General features: G+C 41.4%; 2 protein-coding genes across 3 annotated transcripts in view; both read left to right on the top strand.

The window, feature by feature from the left end:
- The window catches only part of si:ch211-51h4.2 (uncharacterized), a 97,164-nt gene that overhangs the window by 11,322 nt on the left and 65,890 nt on the right, over positions 1-19,952 (top strand). For both annotated transcript variants that reach the window (XM_028588046.1, XM_028588047.1), the window contains exons 4-6: positions 5,409-5,477; positions 6,137-6,242; positions 18,450-18,582. In XM_028588046.1, the coding sequence (XP_028443847.1) occupies positions 5,409-5,477; positions 6,137-6,242; positions 18,450-18,582 (308 nt within the window). The remainder of the gene's footprint in view (positions 1-5,408; positions 5,478-6,136; positions 6,243-18,449; positions 18,583-19,952) is intronic.
- Positions 1,331-3,477, top strand: LOC114561895 (uncharacterized). Its single transcript, XM_028588049.1, has 3 exons — positions 1,331-2,117; positions 2,249-2,309; positions 3,015-3,477. The coding sequence occupies exons 1-3, from the start codon at positions 1,375-1,377 to the stop codon at positions 3,297-3,299; spliced, it is 1,089 nt and encodes a 362-aa protein (XP_028443850.1). The 5' UTR covers positions 1,331-1,374; the 3' UTR covers positions 3,300-3,477.

Here is a 19,952-nt window from a genome sequence, read left to right as displayed (position 1 = left end):
TTGCTATTGGCTTTATCCCTTTGCGCATGCGCAGTTGTGAAGATTTCTTCACGACACACACATGCAGACAGGCTCGCCGCCACACCCACGTGCAGTACGCAGTCGGAGCCAGCCACACTGTGTCAGAATTAACAGGCTCCAACAACCACTCAGACTGCGTGTTTATAGCCTACTCAGTTTTTCTCAACCTACTGCTGTGGGCACACAGACACCTGCTCTCACTCAGAGCAGTTTACTTTCCGGGGGTTTTTGAACCACGTGGCAGACCAGTCGAGGAGGGTGGGCCCTCTCACGAGTGGAAATTGAATCCCACTCTCCTGCAGGTGCTGTGGAACAGGTTCTGGAGGGCGAAAGTGGATCTGTTCGCCTCACGAGAAAATACATAGTGCACACTGTGGTTCTCTATGATCACACGGGCCAATCCGGCTCTCGGTGTGGATGCCTTTTCCCATCGACTGTGGCCCAGAGCCCTTCTATACGCTGTTCCCCCTGTCCTTATGGTTCCTCGCCTCCTGGCACGCATTCACGAGGAGAGCCTGAATGCGTGGCACCGGAGCGCACAAACGCATCCTGGTTCCCAATCCTGGTCCAACTACTGGCGGGGTCCCCATGGCAACTGCCGTGGCATGGGGACGCACTATCGCAGCTGGATGGTGCAATATCCCACCCTCCTGTAATAAGCCAGCAGCTATGGGCCTGGCTGCTGAGTGGGAACGCTTGGAGAGGCTAGGTTTGCCCCCTGCTGTTGTGCGCACTATCCAGGGTACGAGAGCCCCCTCTACCACGGCGTGTTACGGTCGACGATGGTCTGCTCCCAGCGCGGTGTGTAGAGAAAGGGGCAGAACCCACATTGTGTCCTCTGCTCCTCGTGTTAACCTAATATTGGTGGATAATGATTTGGCTCTGTCTACAGTTAAAGCCTATGTGGTGTCTTCCCTTGAGGGTTTTTCCCTCCCCGCCTCATAACAACGGTGCGGAGGAGGCGCCTCACCGTCTTTGCCCGGTGCATGCGTTATCCCAGTATGTTTTACACACTCAGACGTACACATTAGCTGTTTGTTCACTAAAGAGAGCACTCACCAGGGTATCCGCGGGGTCTTGAAAAGTATTAAAAGGTGATAAATCAATTTTGGGAAAATTAAGACCCTTAAAAAGTATTAAAAAGTCTTATCATGGCTTTATAAAGTCTTACATTTTGAAAGTATTTTTTCAGAATTAGCTGTCCAACAGTTTGAGTCCCAAAAACATCGTAAAAGTGTGTGAATTTAGTCATTTTTATTAAAAAAACGAACAGGTACATAAAAAACTTAAAATTAAATTAAATTGCCTCTGAGAGCACCAGAGCGGGCAGGCGGGCGGAAGTTAAAAAGCACAATGTACGCTCTGGCGTTCCCAGTGCGTATTACAACGCACCGAATGAACAGAATGGGGAAGTGCAAATTTGCAGCGTTCTGGCTGGAAATGCCGGACTTCAAAGAGTGGCTGCAGCCAGTCGAGGGGAATGTCAGGGAGGCATATTGTACATTATGCAAGAAAAAAATAAGTATTGTGTCAATGGGCCTTAACTCGTTAAAGTCCCACATGTGTTGTGCTAGCCACAAAGCTGCTGCTACCCGCCGAGAGCAGCAGCTCTCCATTGCTAGCTTCTGTGGTAACCGCGTTGTTGCACCACCACAACCTAGTGCCAACGTCGTTACACCACCGCCAGTCGGACCAGAAGCTACAGCTACGACCCGGGCTGTCTCTGCTTCCTCATCTTCTGCAGCCAACATCAGAGTGGCTCTGGGCGGCACAGCAACACTGCGTGCTGAGGTGTTGTGGTGTCTCCACACAGCGGAGAAACACCATTCACTGAACTCAAATGAAAACTTGGCTGAAGTTTTCAAGGCTATGTTTCCAGATTCGGATATAGCAAAGTCGTTCACTTGTGGCAAGGACAAAACTGGATACATCATACGATTCGGGTTAGCACCACACTTCAAGCAGGAGCTCATCAACACCATCAACAAGGCTGGCCAGTTTGATTTAATGTTTGACGAGTCGCTCAACCAGTCAACAAAAATGAAACAGCTTGATGTACACATTCGATTCTGGGAAGATGATCGTGTCCAATCTAGGTACCTCCTGCTTAATACTATATATTATACATTCTCTATATACTATATTTTTATTTATTTCATTTTCAACCTGGTACAGTATGTGTGTGTTTTTGAGGAGTGTCATATTAATAAAGATCTGTTCTGGCTAGGTACCTTGGCTCTCAATTCTTGGGACACGGAAAAGCTGTCGACCTGTTGCATCACATCAAAGTAAGTTAACTTACTAGCATTTCATCTTCAATTTTTGATACTTATGGACAATCGTGTGGCTAAAGTGTAGATTAATAGATGAGACTTGGATGTGGCAAGTGACTAAAAACAGGTTGATGGGGTTGGGGAGGAGGAGCCATGGATGATAAAGAAGTTGGTTGTCTGTCAGAAAGTATAAACATGTATAAATGTGACACACACAGTGGAGTGATAAAGGTTACTGTTGTGTAGATCTGAGATTTGTGTGTGTTTGCGTGCTTGCATGCACGTGTGTGTGTGTGTGTGCGTGCGCGTGCGTACATGTATTTGATTATGCGTGTGTGTGGTTGCTGTGGGTTCTTTGACTAGCAAATTGTCTGAAGTTGGTTCAGAGTGAAGAGTGAAGTTGGTTGACCAGACTAGCAGTTCAGTTTAGCTTGAATGGCTTGGAAGTAATTGGAGCACATTACCTGGATGTACAGTGAAGAACATTCACTCATGTTTGTTAGTACCACTTGTTTGTTTCACTTATAAAAACATATTGGTGTGCTAATATTGTATTTTTTGCTCCAGGAATTTGCACACCAAAAACATTGTTTCTTATAACCATTTTACATATAATATGAGTGAAAATCCGGCTAATGCCTTACTGAATGCCAGTGTATTAAAAAATAAACATAAAAGGAATATTGCCATTAATATACTTGCTGTTGTGTTTATTCTCAGGAATGTGTTGCAAAACTGAATATGAGGCAGCTTCTCTCCATCAGTATGGACGCCCCAAATGTCAACTTGAAGCTTGTAGACCTCCTCCAGACTGAGCATGCTGAGCTGTATGGTGCTCATCTGGTTAATGTTGGAAGCTGTGGGCTTCACACCCTCCACAATGCACTGAAGGCAGGCTTTACCATGTGGCAGATGGACAAGCTCAGTGCAAGAGGAGATAGAAGACCTGAAAAGGAAACGAACGGTTCTGACAGAGGTGTGCGACTCCCTCCAAACAGATGCTGATAAGTTAGCCGAGCAGGCAGAGGGGAAATCTGGGACATTAATGGCACAACTGATCACGAAGTCCAACATCCTCAGAAGACGTATTAAAGAAAAACGGAACGAATTGGTCCAAACTGAGAAGCTGCTGGGAACAAAATCAGAAGAACTGAGGCACATGTCAGCATGATTGTTGTTGAGGGTGGAGCAAAGTTTTGTTTTGTTTTTTAATAAACTTTGTTTTGATTTACTATCCCAGCCTATTTGATTTTTTTGTATCCGAGTGGTCTATAGTCTTTATCACAAACTAAAACTGTTAAGTTAAAAGTATCACTGATGTAAATTGTTACAGCTTGAAGTGGCAGTGAGGTATTAAAAAATATTGAGAAGTTCTTGAAAAAGTCTTGAAAAGGTATTAAAATTAAGAGTATATGCAGGAATTCAAGATTCCTGCATATACCCTGGCTCACAAGGCACGGCTCTCTCAAAACAGCGATTGTCTCACTGGCTGTGTGAAGCTATCACTCAAGCCTATAGCTCGGAGGTGTGGAACCCCCTCAAGGCATCCGGGCTCATTCCACCAGAGCGCTATCAGTCACGTCCTCAGAGGCGGCTGACATCTGCGCAGCATCCCTGTGCTGATGTGTCCAAGTCTTCCATGACTCACTCGGTCTTATCCACACTTGGCGGCAGATGACGCACTGTTGGATTTGTTTGCTGCTGTCCCCATCCTCCTGCACTAAAGTGTCTGTGAGGACTGCAGGGTTTTTGTGGCTATTAGTTGTGAGATTAATCTTTTGCCATTATAAAACACTTCACGACCTACATGACATGGGCCTTAGAATCAGAGTAATAGGCCAATTCATTATCATGATAGGGTTTTTTATCAAAATAATATGTTGTTTGATACATTAAAACTTACTCAGTGTCAATAGAAAGAGGAACTAGTCTATGTTCTGCTTGTGGACCTTGTATCGCAGGTGGCATTGACTACATCAGCTTCGCCCTTGACCCAATAGCAACAGCTCTTAGAGGGTTGAAGCCTATAAAAAAATAGAAAGATAGTTACGTATTGTAACTGCAGATTCTATGAGTATAGCCATAGCCCTCTAAGATTCAGGCCACCTGCTTCACCAAAATTGGCTGAAGAAAAATGCTGATGTTGGGAGCAGATCTATGGTTGCGTAACTGTGATATACAGTAACTGCGGACGTAATAGAGGCCCATGCAGGGCACAAGGGCGCGAAAAAAATCTTCACGACTGCACATGCGCAAAGGGATAAACCCAATAGCAACAGCTCTTAGAGGGCTATGCTTATACTCATAGAATCTGGGGTTACAATATGTAACTATTGTTCTACAATATGAACATTACTTCCTTCTGAAGCAACACAAAACCTTTTGGTAACTTGTGAGATGTAAGGATTCTTAAAATAACATTTGTACAATCTTAATATTTGACGGGATCAATAATGAGCACTAGTGATGTGTGAGTCATGAGTGAATTGTTTGAAGCAAACAACTGTTTCTACTGACTCCGGAGTCACAAGTCCTCATCTCCACTGACTCATTCACTGACTTACCCCGTTGGCTCAGCGTCGTTAAATTAAAGGACAATTCTGGCGCATGAAAACATATCCCTGAGAACGGTCGACTCGGTACCCATGTGTTATTAACCCCTATGTTGGTTTTGCGCCGGAATTGTCCTTTAAAATGTACGGGACGAGGAGTTTTCTATCCGGAAGTTATTGTGATTGGGTTTATAGTATTTTAAAAGCCTTCACTGTCATACACAGGAATAAAACAACAATTATTGGAGACTGAGTACCAGCTGAAGGTTGATCTGAAAACATTTTATTAAGTAGGGATGGGCTCAAATGGGATGTGAGTGTTTCTGTGACTTGTTATTAATTAACATATATATACAAAACAATTTACAACTTTCCGTATAAACTGCAAAGACAAAAAAAAAAAAAAGCTTTTTGTCACTGCACCCTGCTTCCGCCAACTGCTCTCATCCACTTTTCAGATGAGACACATTTTGTCTCGAATGGGCCTAATAGCAATAGCATGACCTGACTACATCCATTTAAAAAACAAAACATAATAATCTATATTTTCTATCCTATGCAGGCCTTGCTTATCTACTTGTTTGTGGAACTCCTTCAAAAATGTCAGGTGGTGCAGCTAGAATCTCTTAAGGTAAGCAGCTGAAGAAACCCTGTCCCTGCATTGGACTTTTTAGACTCCACTGGTAACACTGAGAGCAGGCTTTGGCACAAAAGTGACAAAAGTGCAAGCTATTTGTATGTGAATGGAAATCTAAAAAGATGATATAGGGCAGTAAGCGCTTGAAAATCAAACCAGAAAATGGAATGCCAATTCTTTAACTGGTGTGTCATTCTCACTTTCTTTTGACTGAACAGAATGGGTGTCCGTATGAAGTACTGCTAAACTTCAGAAAAAATATTGTTTTCAGATGTTTTGACTTGTCATAACAGGAAAGGCACAGACATATTTAGTTAATGATGGCTAATTTACAGTACCATTGTACCAGTAACCCATGACAGTGAGTAAGCATGAACAAAACCAGGACCCTGGAACTAGCTCTCTGAAATGGAATGCAGTTGTTTTCAGTGTTATCAATTACACTCATGCTTTTCCCGCTATGACATGCCAAAATGTCTGCTGTGAAAAAGGTCTATTTCAATAGGATACAATTTACCATACATGCTAACGACAGCTAACTTCTTTGATTCTTTAATTTAGCTAATATTATGTCTCATTATTAGTAATACATGTTGACAGACAACGGGGAGAACATTCTTTAATTTTGATTAATCTGTCTATGTTGATCTTAGACAGGTGTCGCAGAGTGTATTGTGATGGATCAGGTGGGCGTTGAGGATCCAGGCCCCACAGAGGATGAGGATGAGGATGAGGATGATGATGAAAATGCACAAGCAGGTAAGAAACCTTTTTGTTAAGCATTATGAATGAAATCTTTTTAGGGCCCTATCTTGCACTCAGCGCAATTGCCTTTGACGCATGTATGATTCCTATTTTGCACCCGACGTACAGCGGACTTTCCCCTCCACAGACGCACGTCGGTAAATTAGGGAATGTATTTGTGCTCCCGGGGGCGGTTCAGCAAAAAGAGGAGGCATTTTCAGGCGCAAACGTTCCCTGGTGCAATTTTTTCAGAAAACAATTCCGCCACAGACCAGGAAAAACCTGGTCTAAAGTCAGTGGCGCGTTATTCCAATGTTATATTAGGGGCGCATGCTTGGCCATAATGTAGCGTGTGCACAACGCGCATACACTTCTCTCATCTACACGGACGCAGCAGTTCCCATTTTTGCAAACCATACATAATTATAAGGAAAAATATTACTGAAAATGCACTTCAGGTGTTTGGATAGTTCAGGAGGCACTTTACAGTACAGTCCTCAAAAAGTCGCAGCATTCTTTGTGGCTTGTTGTGTTTTACGCAAAATTTCCATGAATCATGGATGTGTTGATGACATAAATGAGGAAATATTAGAGGACTTAAGGAGACGTGATGTTGAACTACGCCGGGATTGGACACTTGAGGGTCCAGGAGTAACGCGCGATGTGCTCCTGGTGGAGCGGGTGGACGGAGATGGAGTGAGGGGAAGAGGAAGGGGCACAACAGGAGCAGGTGGTGCGTTTGGAGGCCCACGCTCCATGGCTGCAGCAATCCTCTCCAGACTGTGGAGATGCGCCCGAGAGGCCGCAGCAACATCTCCACCTGGTCAAGACGGGCATTTATTACTTTGCCCCAAAGCTTGGGTTCGGATTTGGCCAAACATTGGGCTTTTTGACGGGGTTCGGTTTCGGCCGAACTTTAGAATTGTTTTCACCGAACCGAATGCTTGCACGGCACGCGCTACGCTGGTCGACGTAATGGAGGTGGACCGTTCAATGCAGTAGGCTGTGAGAAAGGCCGCTCGGCAGCACCCCCAGCCCACTCTGCCCCAGCCAAAAGAAAGCGATCCAAGCCGAGCCACACGCCCAACCCGCAATGCTTACCTGTCCCGCGGCGGCAAGGATACCACACAACACACTACATCGCCGCTGCCAAAACACCTGCGCATGAAACATCCGAAAGAATACGAGCCGCGTATAAAGGAATCCACAGACAGCAACCAAATGCAGCAACCCCATGGATGTATTAAGAGAACGCAACCCCAGGTATGGCAAAGGAAGGACAGTCACAGCTAAAAACTTGTGTTAACCAGACAGTCTCTCCCGGGCTGTCAGCCGTTCTCTCGGAGTCTGCCTACAGTGGGAGCGGAGCGACTGCTGCTTGTTAGCTAACGTTAGCTTTCTAAGTTCACCCACCCAACATGCCTTCATCATACACTGGTTAGCGAAAAATGGACTAAACAAAATTGTCACTCATCTGGCAATGTGCTTTCCTACGATGCGAAAAGAGCGTGTGAATTCAACATTAAGTTGTTACATTTGTAAGGTATGTTATTGTGTAACCTCTCAGTTGAAGGTTAAGAGGAAGTTACAATAAACATAGAGCTTTGGCTGTGGCTCAGTGGTAGAGCGGTTGCCTGCAAATCGGAAGGTTGGGGGTTTGATCCTTGGCCCTGCATTCCCACCTCGAAGTGTCCTCGGGCAAGACACTGAACCCCGAGTTGCCCCTGATGCTGCGCCATCGGAGTGTAAATGTGTGTGAGTGTTTATATGATGAACAGTTGGCGCCTTGTATGGTGAATGGTTCCTGTACTACGTTAAAGCGCTTTGAGTAGTCATTAAGACTAGAAAATCGCTATGTAAAAACCATTTAATTTAATTTATTGTGACGGGAAAAACGGAAGTGAATAAAGTGTTGTATTTTCTGACGGTTGACTGTGTTGGGGTGGAATAAAGTGATTGTGATTGAATAAACGTCTTGGTTCCAGCATTGGAAGCCCGTGTCTTTATTTTAAAGTCAAACCTGAGTCTAAACGATATAAGAAACCCTCGGTTACACATTTAACTATTTTAGCGGCTGTGGACGTTGTTTACTGTTTACTGTGTTAATGGACTGAGGATGGGAGCAGGATTCGGTTGGGTTCGGTTTCGGTTTCGGGGTCTGGTTTGGTTTCCGGTTCGGTTTTGGGTTCAGCTTTTAACAGATTGACATTTCACAGTGAGAGATGATTTACGCTTGTGGTAGAAAGTCTAAAAAAGGGATTATACTGTAGAAATTAGAGCTCTCAATTTCCCTCTGTAATACCATTAAAATGTAATTATTTATCTTTAATAATCAAATTATATTTGAATATTAAATGCTCATATTGAGCCTATTATTAATATTTACTACTCCAGTGGTTTTCAACTTTTTTTGAGCCACGGCACAGTTTTTACATTAAAAAAATCCCGTGGCACACCCCCAACCAAAAATGACACATTGTAGCTTAATAATCAGAATCTGCATTTTTCCTTTTTTAAAATGTATCCATCGCTTTTGCAGGCTTACATCGATGATCTCGGCCCTACTGCTTACATCCTGTCACTGCGGGATACGCGCGAAAGGTGGCAGCAGGGCTCCAAACTAACTTTTTTCATTAGGATCACAGTGGCCCCCAACTAAAAATTTTAGGGGCACAACCAAAAGGTGCCGTAGAAATAAAGTTGCCTTGCCTTACAACCTCACCCTGTCAGTCAGTCACCAGGGCACAGAAACCACTGCTGTGCCTGCTTGGCTCCGAGGAAGTGTAACGTCAACAGCACCGCGACCGCTTTCGGCTCGCCATTAATATCATATCACAGCAAACGCTGTCTGCTTGAAGTTATGAAAAACTGTAACCACACTTGAAACCACTTTATCGGCATTTCCGTGACTCACTGTGACTTCCACAAAACTGCAGAGCCGACGTAGTTTGCATCGTCTGCAGCTCTGCGTGTGTGCGAGTGTGTGCCAGAGTGTGTGTCAGAGCTCTGCTCTCTGTCAATTCTCAGAGAGGACAGATAAGCTTGCGCTTACACGCTCTCAGGTACCGAAATGTCAACGTTTAACGTGTAAAAAAAGGGGGCAAATTTACTGGTCGCACATGTGCGATTGGATGTAAAATTCAGTCGCACACTCTCAAATTTTGGTCGCAAAATTACTGCCCTGCTGGCAGTAATTCTATTCTATTGTCTCTATTGTCAATAAGGTCATTATTGCACTATACTGCCACCTACTGACACAGAATAGTATTTAATTTATCTGCCAGTCATCATATTGAGGCACAGATGCGCAACAATGGAAAATTATTTGCAGTAACTCAATAGAAAAAATTGTTGGACCAATTAAGTAAAATCGAATAATTTCCCACGGCACACAGGACGATCTCAGTGGTTGAAAATCACTGTACTACTCTACTCACGCTTATGCATTGTCAATGCCACTATAAGCATGTGGTGTTATACGTTCTAGAGATATCTCCAACATTAGCTTAGAATTGGCACCTACTTCAGGGCGCGTTGCATTTCTGGCTCACCGCTTTGTTTACATTAATTTCCAACCATGATCACACAGCAACAGACGCAAATTAACAGAGAACTCTGTAATCAAACATTATCCAACAAGTGTAACGAAGCGACTCGGTTGTAACGACTAACGGTGCTCGGTTAGCACACTGACAGCATGTACAGCAAGCACAGCCAAAACAATATGTCATAAACAAAGTAACGTTTGTGTTAGCAACCATGCTAACAGCATTGATTACTTTGCCAAACGGTTTAATAGCACACTTTTTCTTGCCGGGAAGAATACAGCTAGAAGTTAATATATGAAATTGGAGCTCACTGACAGCTGAAAGGCAGCTAATGTTAGCATTAGCGGCCTCCATCAAGCTCCCAGCTGAGCTCCTAAAACTCGCGACACAGACAGAAAACAAGAACAAGCTAATTAATGATAACACCAGCATTTTGTGGATGTCAATTTTTATTTCATATTAAAACAGTATTTCCCATCCTTCATTTGATTCCCAGCTGCATTCCAGTGGCTCTACTGCTCGGTCTCTACCGTACCTCCGTGCCCTGAGACCTCACACTCCCGCTAACGTTATTGGTCTTTGGAAGTGACGTGACAAAAGCATTTTGTTTTAACATGTGGGTAGTCCAAGGCGAAAAGGGCGAGAATCACTAACCTTAGCCAACACATTTATAAAAAAAATAACCATTCGAATTGTAATGTCAGCATTCAATTATTATTGATTTATTTTATATTCAAATCATATCCAACTCCCAAAATGATAAAGTACAAAAAAATTGAAATTCCAAATTGTATGTCCACAACATTTTTTCTACATTTTTCTCAAAGTAGTATTAGAAATTAATTCAATTTAGGAGTTTCAACACTATAAGGTAAATAAAGTGCAAATAGTCTATATTGACGACGTTTCACTACTGTCCAAGACAATTGTGATTAAAAATTGTGAATAAACCATCCTGGAACGTTGTGTGGACTAGCCAGACCCTCCTCCGCAGCGCTGTGGAGGAAGGTCTGGCAATGCTAGACTACAGTGCAAATGACCACACTATTTCAACACACAGTATTGAACTGCAAAATATTGCATCATAACCTACTGCATCAGGACAGGGCTGATTTGAATTATATCTTCTATCTGTTAACTAGATTTTAGTTTCGGATTTTATACCTTCTTCTAACTTTAAAGCTATAGTGCATAGTTTTTGTTTCCCCCAAGATGAATTCTAAGTAATGACAACAAAACTGTCGTCCACAGTGCGTCCACATGTTACAAGCCTTCCGTGATCGCGCACCACCCCCACCCCTCCTCCACGCAGTTGCTATTAGCCCATGAGGACAGGAGGATTAAAAAAACATGATGGACTCTTCAGAAGAGGTAATCATCTTCACTCAAGTTTCTGCACGCGAAAATCGCCGGACGACACCATTTTCTGAACATAGCCATACTGAGAAATACAGAGAGAGTTGTGTGGAGCTGATAGTCTTAATCAGCTTTGTATCAATTCATCTGGCAATGGCTTGAATGTAACGGACCTTCATTAATATAAAAAAGTTACGCACTAAAGCTTTAACAATTTGCGTGTATGTTATTTTTGCCTAGGTGGTGTTGCATTTGTGGTAATACAATTGAATAATTATTACAACTCAATAAGTACAACTAAGTACTATTTTGTTGTTTTTATACACCAGAAGCTTTTGGATGGAAAAATGATATCCTAGCATTGTCAATATCTATGGAGAATTAGACGTTATTATGTGTGAATGTGTGGTTGGGTTCAATTGCTCTTCTGTCCAGTGGCTCTTTGTCTCCTGTTGCATTATATAGTCACCAAAGGTGCACATTTATCATATGTATGTGTTTGTGTGTGTGTGCATACACCACTGTAGCTACTGCTTGGCCTTGGTTTGGATGAGCAACCAGCATGACAAAGCCATCTTTCAAATACTGAATAACAAAACGTGTTTTTCCCTGAATGTGAGAAGGTCTACTGAAGAAGAATAGCCAACTAATATTTTGTATTTCAAAGGTTTAATCTCCCCTGCACACTTAACTATGTTTATCATTACCATTACAGGCATCATGTGGCCAAACACCAACAGCTGTATTTACACTTTTAGACCCTCAGGGATATCAATATGCAGAAAATCTTTCAGCCATGATTATTGGTGGATTAGTGATGAGCCTTATTTCAGGCTGATCCTGTTATTCACTGATAAAGTGTCAAAGGATCTCATTACACTTCTGAATGGACACATATAACTGTTTATTTTCACAGGTGTATGTGTTGAAAGAAACACATTGCACATATCCACAATGCTGACAATTGCTAACATTCCTTTACCATGCTGCCTGGAATAAAAAAAAAGAACTGCAGATATGTCACTTGAGGATTAAGACAATCACTGAACACATTCATCATAAATGTCATAAAATGTCATTTATGCATCTGCCCTGCCTTAAATCTTTAACTGACCTCTCCAAGTACTTTATGCGCGTTCATAGGGTATAAATGCAAACTCTGGAAATGAAAAGGAAATGCAAAATAACAGACTGTCCAAGTACTAAACCAGAATGTGTATGTCACCTACTGCGTCTTTGAAGCATATTCAAACACAAATGCACAAAGAGCAACTGGAAAGAAAGTGGTCTATTACTCACAGACTTCAACAGGATAATTGGCCGGTGTTTGAAATAATTTTTTTAAGATTCTAGCTCTAACGTAGCCTACAAGTAAATCAAACAATTAATGCTGAAAGCTTCACAAAGGGTTTAAACTATGATTTAAGAAATGATTTGTAGGTATAGGGCCTCTAAGGTTGTCACAATACCTGAATTTTAAACTTCGATACAGTATTAGTATAAAATGCTGAGTGGTATTCATCAAATGAATGGCGCCTCTCTCCCTCCGCACCTCCAATGCCCGGAGCTCCGCCAGCAAAAAGTCCGCCAGATGGTGGACACTGGCGCCATGTAGGAAGGACGGGTGCCATTCATCTGCGTGTACTGCCCGCGCTGGGCAGAGACACACAGATACGGGATGGGGCATACTTCAAACTTATAGTGTGAGCGATAACCAAGTGAAATTGGAGCGGGACGGAGCTGGAGATAGGTCAACTTTCCAATTTTTCTCCAACAAAAATCCGCTCTGTGCTCCATCCAAAATCCTCTTGCTGGCACTCCCCGCTCTTGTGCGCTCCGTTCCGCTCACAAAATAGGATTATTTTTTATTAACAACCTGCACATTGTGCTGGTACAATAAAAGTCACTAAATACATACAAACACATTTGTAACTAGAACGGCACTTGGAGAGTGCAGACCTTCTCCAAAGCCAATAGTCAAGTCTTCTGGGATATGCAACCACTATATATGTCTGGATATATTTCTGAAACTCAGAATCAGAAAAGGATTTATGGCCAAGTAAGTAACACTTACAAGAAATTTGCCTTGGTGGTTGGTGCATACTTAAACATATTAAACAATAATATGAAATAAACAAATACAGGAACAAATATGTACAATATAACTAAATGTATTAGATCATATTACTATCAACTATATGTAAATTATTAAAATTATGTTGAAATATGGTTGTGCTCATCATCTCAGCTGTGCATTTACTATGTACTAGTGATTGGAAATATTTCACGTACTTAACATACATCTGTGAAAACCAGAAAACACTTTACTATCATGCACATATGTACAAATACTGAAATAACATGATGAACGCTACAGATTTAGTGTACAGGCATACCAAGCACAGCACATAAGATGACCTCCTTACCACAGCAAGGAGTTAAATACTCACATACATCCACAGGTTACCGTCACTGTGATTCCTAACTATTTCAGAAAAACCAGCAGTCATCACTATTAAAGTTGTGTTGCATAACGCACGATTTGAGGGTGATGCTGTGTAACGCTAATACTATAATTATAGCGTGATAATCAATCACAAAGAAACAAAATAACTCAACATCTTGACGTGAGTGTCTGTCTGCGCATCCCATGGTCGCAGCTGCCAAGGTTAGCATAACAGAAACATGTATACAGCGCATTCAGAGTATGCATCTCAATCAGGATTTTTACGGATTGTCTATTTGCACCCCCGGTACTACAGTTGCGCTTTCTGTCTTCAGTGAAAGCATACAACCGTTAGTTAGTTAGTTAGTACCTATTTTTTTGTATACAGTATGGTTACCTAGCAACCGAGGCTTGAAGAAACCAAGTGGTAAACAGTTGTTCAACTTCCTGAAACAACTGCTAGGTGAGTGGTTAGTACGCTTACCTTTGGCATGGGAGTTTGGAGTTTGATTCCCCAGTGTGGTGATCTTATTTTTTTAAATTTGGATTGGATAATTTGCATGCAATTGCGCAAGTCAGGACCCGCGAACGCGAATTTTTTGCAGGGTGGTAGGGGAAGACTCATGAATATGCCTGCTCTGGTTGGGTTGGTTAGGTTTAGGCAAGAGGAGTGGGATTGGTTATGGTTAGGGTAAAAATGTGAGAGCGATAATATTCCAAAAAGGTGTAATACATGAGTAGTATGGATAACTGTGTGTAAATATATGCCAAGGTACTGTAAATGCACAGGGGTGCAAATAGCATACATTGATATTTGTACCAGATAGGGTATTAATAGAACACATTGCTGTGTGCACCGGCGGGTTACTAATAGCATTCATTTCTAATTGCACCAGGGTACGAATAGCACTTCTAATTGCACCAGGGTACAAATAGCATACACTTCTAATTGCACCAGGGTACAAATAGCATACTGATAATTGTACCAGGGGTGCAAATAGCATACACTGATAATTGTACCAGGGGTGCAAATAGCCTCACCCGGATTTTTACCGTAGTTTGCGAACATTTTCGTCCTCTTGCCTGTTTACGGCTTAAGGTCAACTCTGTTTCTTGCTATGGTTGTGTTACACAAACCAACCAGCCAACAGTTTGCAGGGCTGCAGTAGAAATGCATGGCCAAAAGAAAAGACGGAGAAATACACCTACTTTAAGACATTATGAAAGACTTATGAAAGATATCAACAGGTTTTTGAATATGCACAAACATTGCAACGCAGACCTTTTGAGGAAGGTGGTTAGAATGAGGGAGGCTGTGTTTGCACAGTCGAACAAGTCCGCCACTGGTGGGAAACGTTGAAAAGAATCCTATTTTGCACAGCTGCATGTAAACGGGAATATTAGTGGAATATTCACTTTCATTAGACATGTAAACAGCTTAGTCGGAATATAATCGTTTTTGGAATAAGGGCAAAAACCGGAATATTATGTACATGTAAACGTAGTTAGTAAGTGAACACATTACTGTTCAAAGACACTTCGGTGCGTACAACAGTTGGTGAACCATCCCTGTCCATTTGGTGCAACGTTCAGCGCTGAGTACAAAACTAATAAGGTTAAAAGCTCAGCAGCCTATTATTTACGCCATAGTAGATTATGACTGTTTCCCTGGCTTTCACAGTCTTTTAATAGGCTTTTAACTAGGAAGTAACATAATGTGAATCAAAGCGGTTTACTACTCAGTCACCCGTGAGAGGAACTGCACTGCCAAAAGATACTGATTTGGTCTGTGACTCTCTTGATTCAGTGTAGTCAGTTCACTGTGAAAATACCTTGCTAAATATATCTGAGTTTTGGGGAGCTGGTCTCTGGATGCATGGATGCCTAAATCTGGCTGTATATGTTTTGATTGATTGATCCCTGATGTTGATGACTTGTGAAGAATGTTGATGATTCTGAAATTTGTTCTTTGTTTTTCATTTTAAGTTGTTGTGTTTTGTTTTTGTGTCTGCAACATTGTTAATTGCGCTGCTGGCTGTCTTTGCCAGGACACTCTTGAAAAGAAAATTAAGATTATTTGTTGGGCATTGTTAGGCCTTTATTTGTATAGGACAGCTGAAGATGTGAAAGGGGTGAGAGAGGGGGGAATGACATGCAGCAAAGGGCCTCAGGTTGGTGTTGAACCTGCGGCCGCTTCGTCAAGGAGAAAAGCTCTATATACCAGCTACCCAGGCACTCTTGAAAAGGACATTTTTCAATCTCAATTACTCTATCTCCTGGTCAAAAAAATACAAAAATTAAGATTTGTTCACACATGTACTGAAGACCTATTTTAAAGGGAAGTATTGTAAAACTACACTTCATTTATCTAACAGCTATTTAGTTACTAGTTACTTTGCAGATTAAGATTTACATACAAAACACATGGATGGATTTTGGATTAAATTCCTCGGCAATATAGAAGGAAATTGAAGTTTGCAATGTCTCAATCAGCTCCAACATTAAATGACTCTTATACATTAATGCATTGGTAAAACATAATCCAATATGTGACAATATCATTTTTACAATTCATACTTGAAATAAAATTTGCTGATATCACCTCAGTACAATTTTTAATGCAGTAAAAGATCTAAATATTTCTTCCACCATTGCTTTTACATACATTATAGATTGAGAATTGTCTCCGCTAGTATAAACAACCCATCATTATCTAATCAAATGAGACAAAAACACCTCTTACCCATAAAAGCTGCATGTGTATGCTGAGCAGTTGCTGGTGTAGAGGACTGGCACCTTCTTTATTTAAACTCACGCATCAGCAGAGATGGCAATGATGGTGTGTTCACTTGTATGTGTGTCAGTGCCCTACTCTTACATTATGGACTTCTGCAGTGCCATTAATTTAACATGCTTGTTTTGACTATCATGTTTAATAATATACACTCTGCCAGGACCACTCACATCAAAGTTATTGCATCATAAATAGGCGGTTTATTTATGATTGACTGTTCTGGTTCTGGCTCCCCGGCCTGTCTATGCTGTCCACTGCAAAATAGCCTCGGGAAGGAACTTGTTTTGGTGGGTAGTAGATAATCTAGCTAGCTGTCTGGATTTACCCTGCAGAGATCTAAGGAGCAGTTAACCATAGTCCTCATAAATCGACCGGTGTTTAGAATGCCAACACAAAGAAAGAGGAAGGTGATGGACATCCACCCGAAAATTAGGGACATCCGGCAGAATTTCCGGCCCCTGAACAATCTCTAAAATCAATCGACGTCAATATAGACTAATAGACCCCCAGAACTTGTTGCAAGAGCTGTAACTTTGTTTGCCTGAGCAGTTTGGTCGGTTTTAACCGAACCCTGGAGCGTTTGGTTGGATAGCCTGGATCTTTTGGGGAGGTGTGAACGCTCATACGAACTCTAGAGTTCAGTTCACATTAGGTGAGAATGCAGTCTGACTTTGCACAGAATTTACGGACTTATGTATGATTTAAAGGATGATAACTTTCGAATCCATAACCTATTATGACTCGTAGAGGTCGACCGATATGGGTTTTCTCTGGCCGATGCCGATCTTTAGAAATCAAGGTCAGCCGATGGCTGATAAATGCTGCCGATTTTTTTTGCCCGATATTTGGCCGATATGTGCTTGTTTTTAAACCTCTATTTGAAAGATAAAATGTAACACAAATATACACAGAATTTCTCAACAAAAACATTCATTGAACACTTCACCAATCTACACTTGTATACTTCAATTAAAAATGTATAATTTAAAAACGGAACTGTATATTGTATAAATAATATATGAAAAATATATTAAATAAACGAAACAGGTAAGAAGAAAATAAACTTTGTCAAATAACACACAGCGCAAGAATTCACGAGGGGAGGGGCTGGAGGCAGGTGGTCTGAGCGTGCTGTAAAAAATGTTGCCTATTCATGTTTTTAACACTAGGCTGCTCGCAGATGCACCTGCCTATTAATCGGCTTGATATACTGGGATATTGGCCGATGCCGATTAAGTAAAAAAATGCCAAAAATCGGCCGATTAATCGGCCGACTGATTAATCGGTTGACCTCTAATGACTCGCTGCATCTCTGTGTGACAACACATCATCATCCCAATCTCATCAGGATCTTCCTTCTCCATACTCGCTTTCTTGTCAGCTGCTCATATTGTTTGCCTTCTTCTAACATTATAGAAACATTAAAGTATATGGAAGCACATTTCCGCCAGTGTGATGAAAAAGATCCTGTAAGTCATTGGTAATGACTTATCATCTCAAAATAATGAGAAACGTTCTCAAAATAATAACTTGGTGTCTCAAAATAATTACTTAGTATATTTTGAGAAAGCTTCTGATTATTTTGAGAACATTTCTCATTATTTTAAGATACTAAGTTATTATTTGGAGAAAGATTCTCATTATTTTGATATACTAAGTTATTTTGAGTAAGTTTCTCATTATTTTGAGAAAGTTTCTAATTAGAATTACTTACAGGATCATTTTTTTTTCAACACATGGTGGAACTGCGCTATCATAAAAGCAAAACCAGAAAATAATGTTGGTGTTCCTCCATTATTTCTGAGAGTAGAAGTGCCAGCGAGTTTCGCTAGAATATTCTGTCCAATAGACCATCGATCGTGAGACATTTGTTTACAAAGTGTGGGGCGTTTGAACGCAAACCGAACCATTGGAAAAATGCAACAATGTTGCAACTTCATCCCCAGAATCGCACACATCTACCAAACTATAGTTGTAAAATATTATACATATTTTATTTTGTTATATATACTATGTAAGTTGGGGTTCAGTATATTGACAGCCTTGTCCATCTGTCTGTCTGTGTCTCTCGGATACAGGTTTACTACAGCAGGATGCAGTAGCTCTGCACAACCAAGCAGAAATCCTGCAGCCCAACCTGCACCTGCTTGGCTACCTCTTCCTCTCCCGGCCCATGAGCTACGCCTTCAACTGCATCCTCCTCTTCCAATTGTAAGTTACCATGGTGATGAAGGAGCCCATCATTTCTGCAGGATCTCAGCATTGCAACATTTACAAATGCTACAATAAATAACACTCAGTGTAGGAGAGAGTATGTGGGTGGTAGTGTTTTTTACCATCACTTCAGTCCATTTGTGCTGTTTAAGTTCAACGTGGTTTACTATGCTGTGAGCTGTTCCCATTTAATATGTGCATTTATAAACAGGCTTGATCACAATTGTCTCAATATGTTTAAACCTATTCACCCACCATGTTTAGCACATCTCCACCAAAAAATTCAATAGTTACAGTATTTCTAGTCCTTAGAGTGGGATATAGAGACCTCAAGGTCTTTAAGGGGTTCAGTCAAATTCACCAACGCATTCTTATGAACAGGTCCATATGATATCGTATGAAAATGTATGCACAGCAAAACGTTTGATATCCTACAAAATTAGGAGCCCACCGACTGATCATGTGACGCTGGGTGGTCACGTGATACCTGCTACAGACCTCTGTTGTATCAGCGGTAGTTGGTGGTTCAGTTAACCCGAAAATAGGTAACTTTGAGCCGGTACAAAGCACCGTGAGCTGCCGGTTGTTTCGGCGAACAATTACGGTTAAATTTAGTCAAAAAAAAATTAGCGTTTTGCGGCGATGAAAGTTAAGATTAGGCACCAAAATGACTAGTTAAGATTAGGAAAAAGATCGTGGTTTGGATTAAAACACTACTAAGGAACACGCATTTTCTGGGTGAAAGGCTATAGTTTTCCCCAGGAAGCAAACTCTGCTCTCTGTGTTTTCAGAAAAAATCTAAATGTCTCAACATGAATCCAACACATTATTAGCAAATATGAATTCCCACTGAATATAAGCTTACTGGCCTATAGGCAGAGGTGGAAAGTAACAAAATAAATTTACTCACATTACTGTATTGAGTAGTTTTGTTGTGTATTTTGTATTTTTCAAGTATTTTTTAAAATTGGTAATTTAAAATGTACTTGATTACATTTTGAGTGAAGTATTGTATTTCGCTACATTACAAATCCCATCCGTTACTGAGTTTAAAAAAAAAACGTTAACTAACGAAAACCGAAAGGAAGAAAAATAATTCCACTACACCAGTAGCCTGGCTCGGCCCTCCTACGCACTTCCGCTCAATTTTCATTTCCCTTCAGTACTACGTCTGGGTTTGCGGTATAGTCTTGGGTTTTCTCCAGCCAAATTTTTGGCGGTCCAATCAGTGAACAGAGGGAGTGGCTGAGAACGATGACGTTGAGGCTGTGCGCTAGAGTTGAGCATTCGGTCCGTTGTGGCAACGCTGCAAGAACAATCTTTGCTGAGTTTTGTTGGTGGCCATGATGTTGTAGCCTTCCTCCCCA

This window comes from Perca flavescens, chromosome 9 (assembly GCF_004354835.1).
Source record: "Perca flavescens isolate YP-PL-M2 chromosome 9, PFLA_1.0, whole genome shotgun sequence".
Lineage (NCBI taxonomy): Eukaryota > Metazoa > Chordata > Actinopteri > Perciformes > Percidae > Perca > Perca flavescens.
The sequence above is the reverse complement of the archived record's forward strand: the minus strand, read 5'-3'. Positions and strand labels throughout refer to the sequence as shown.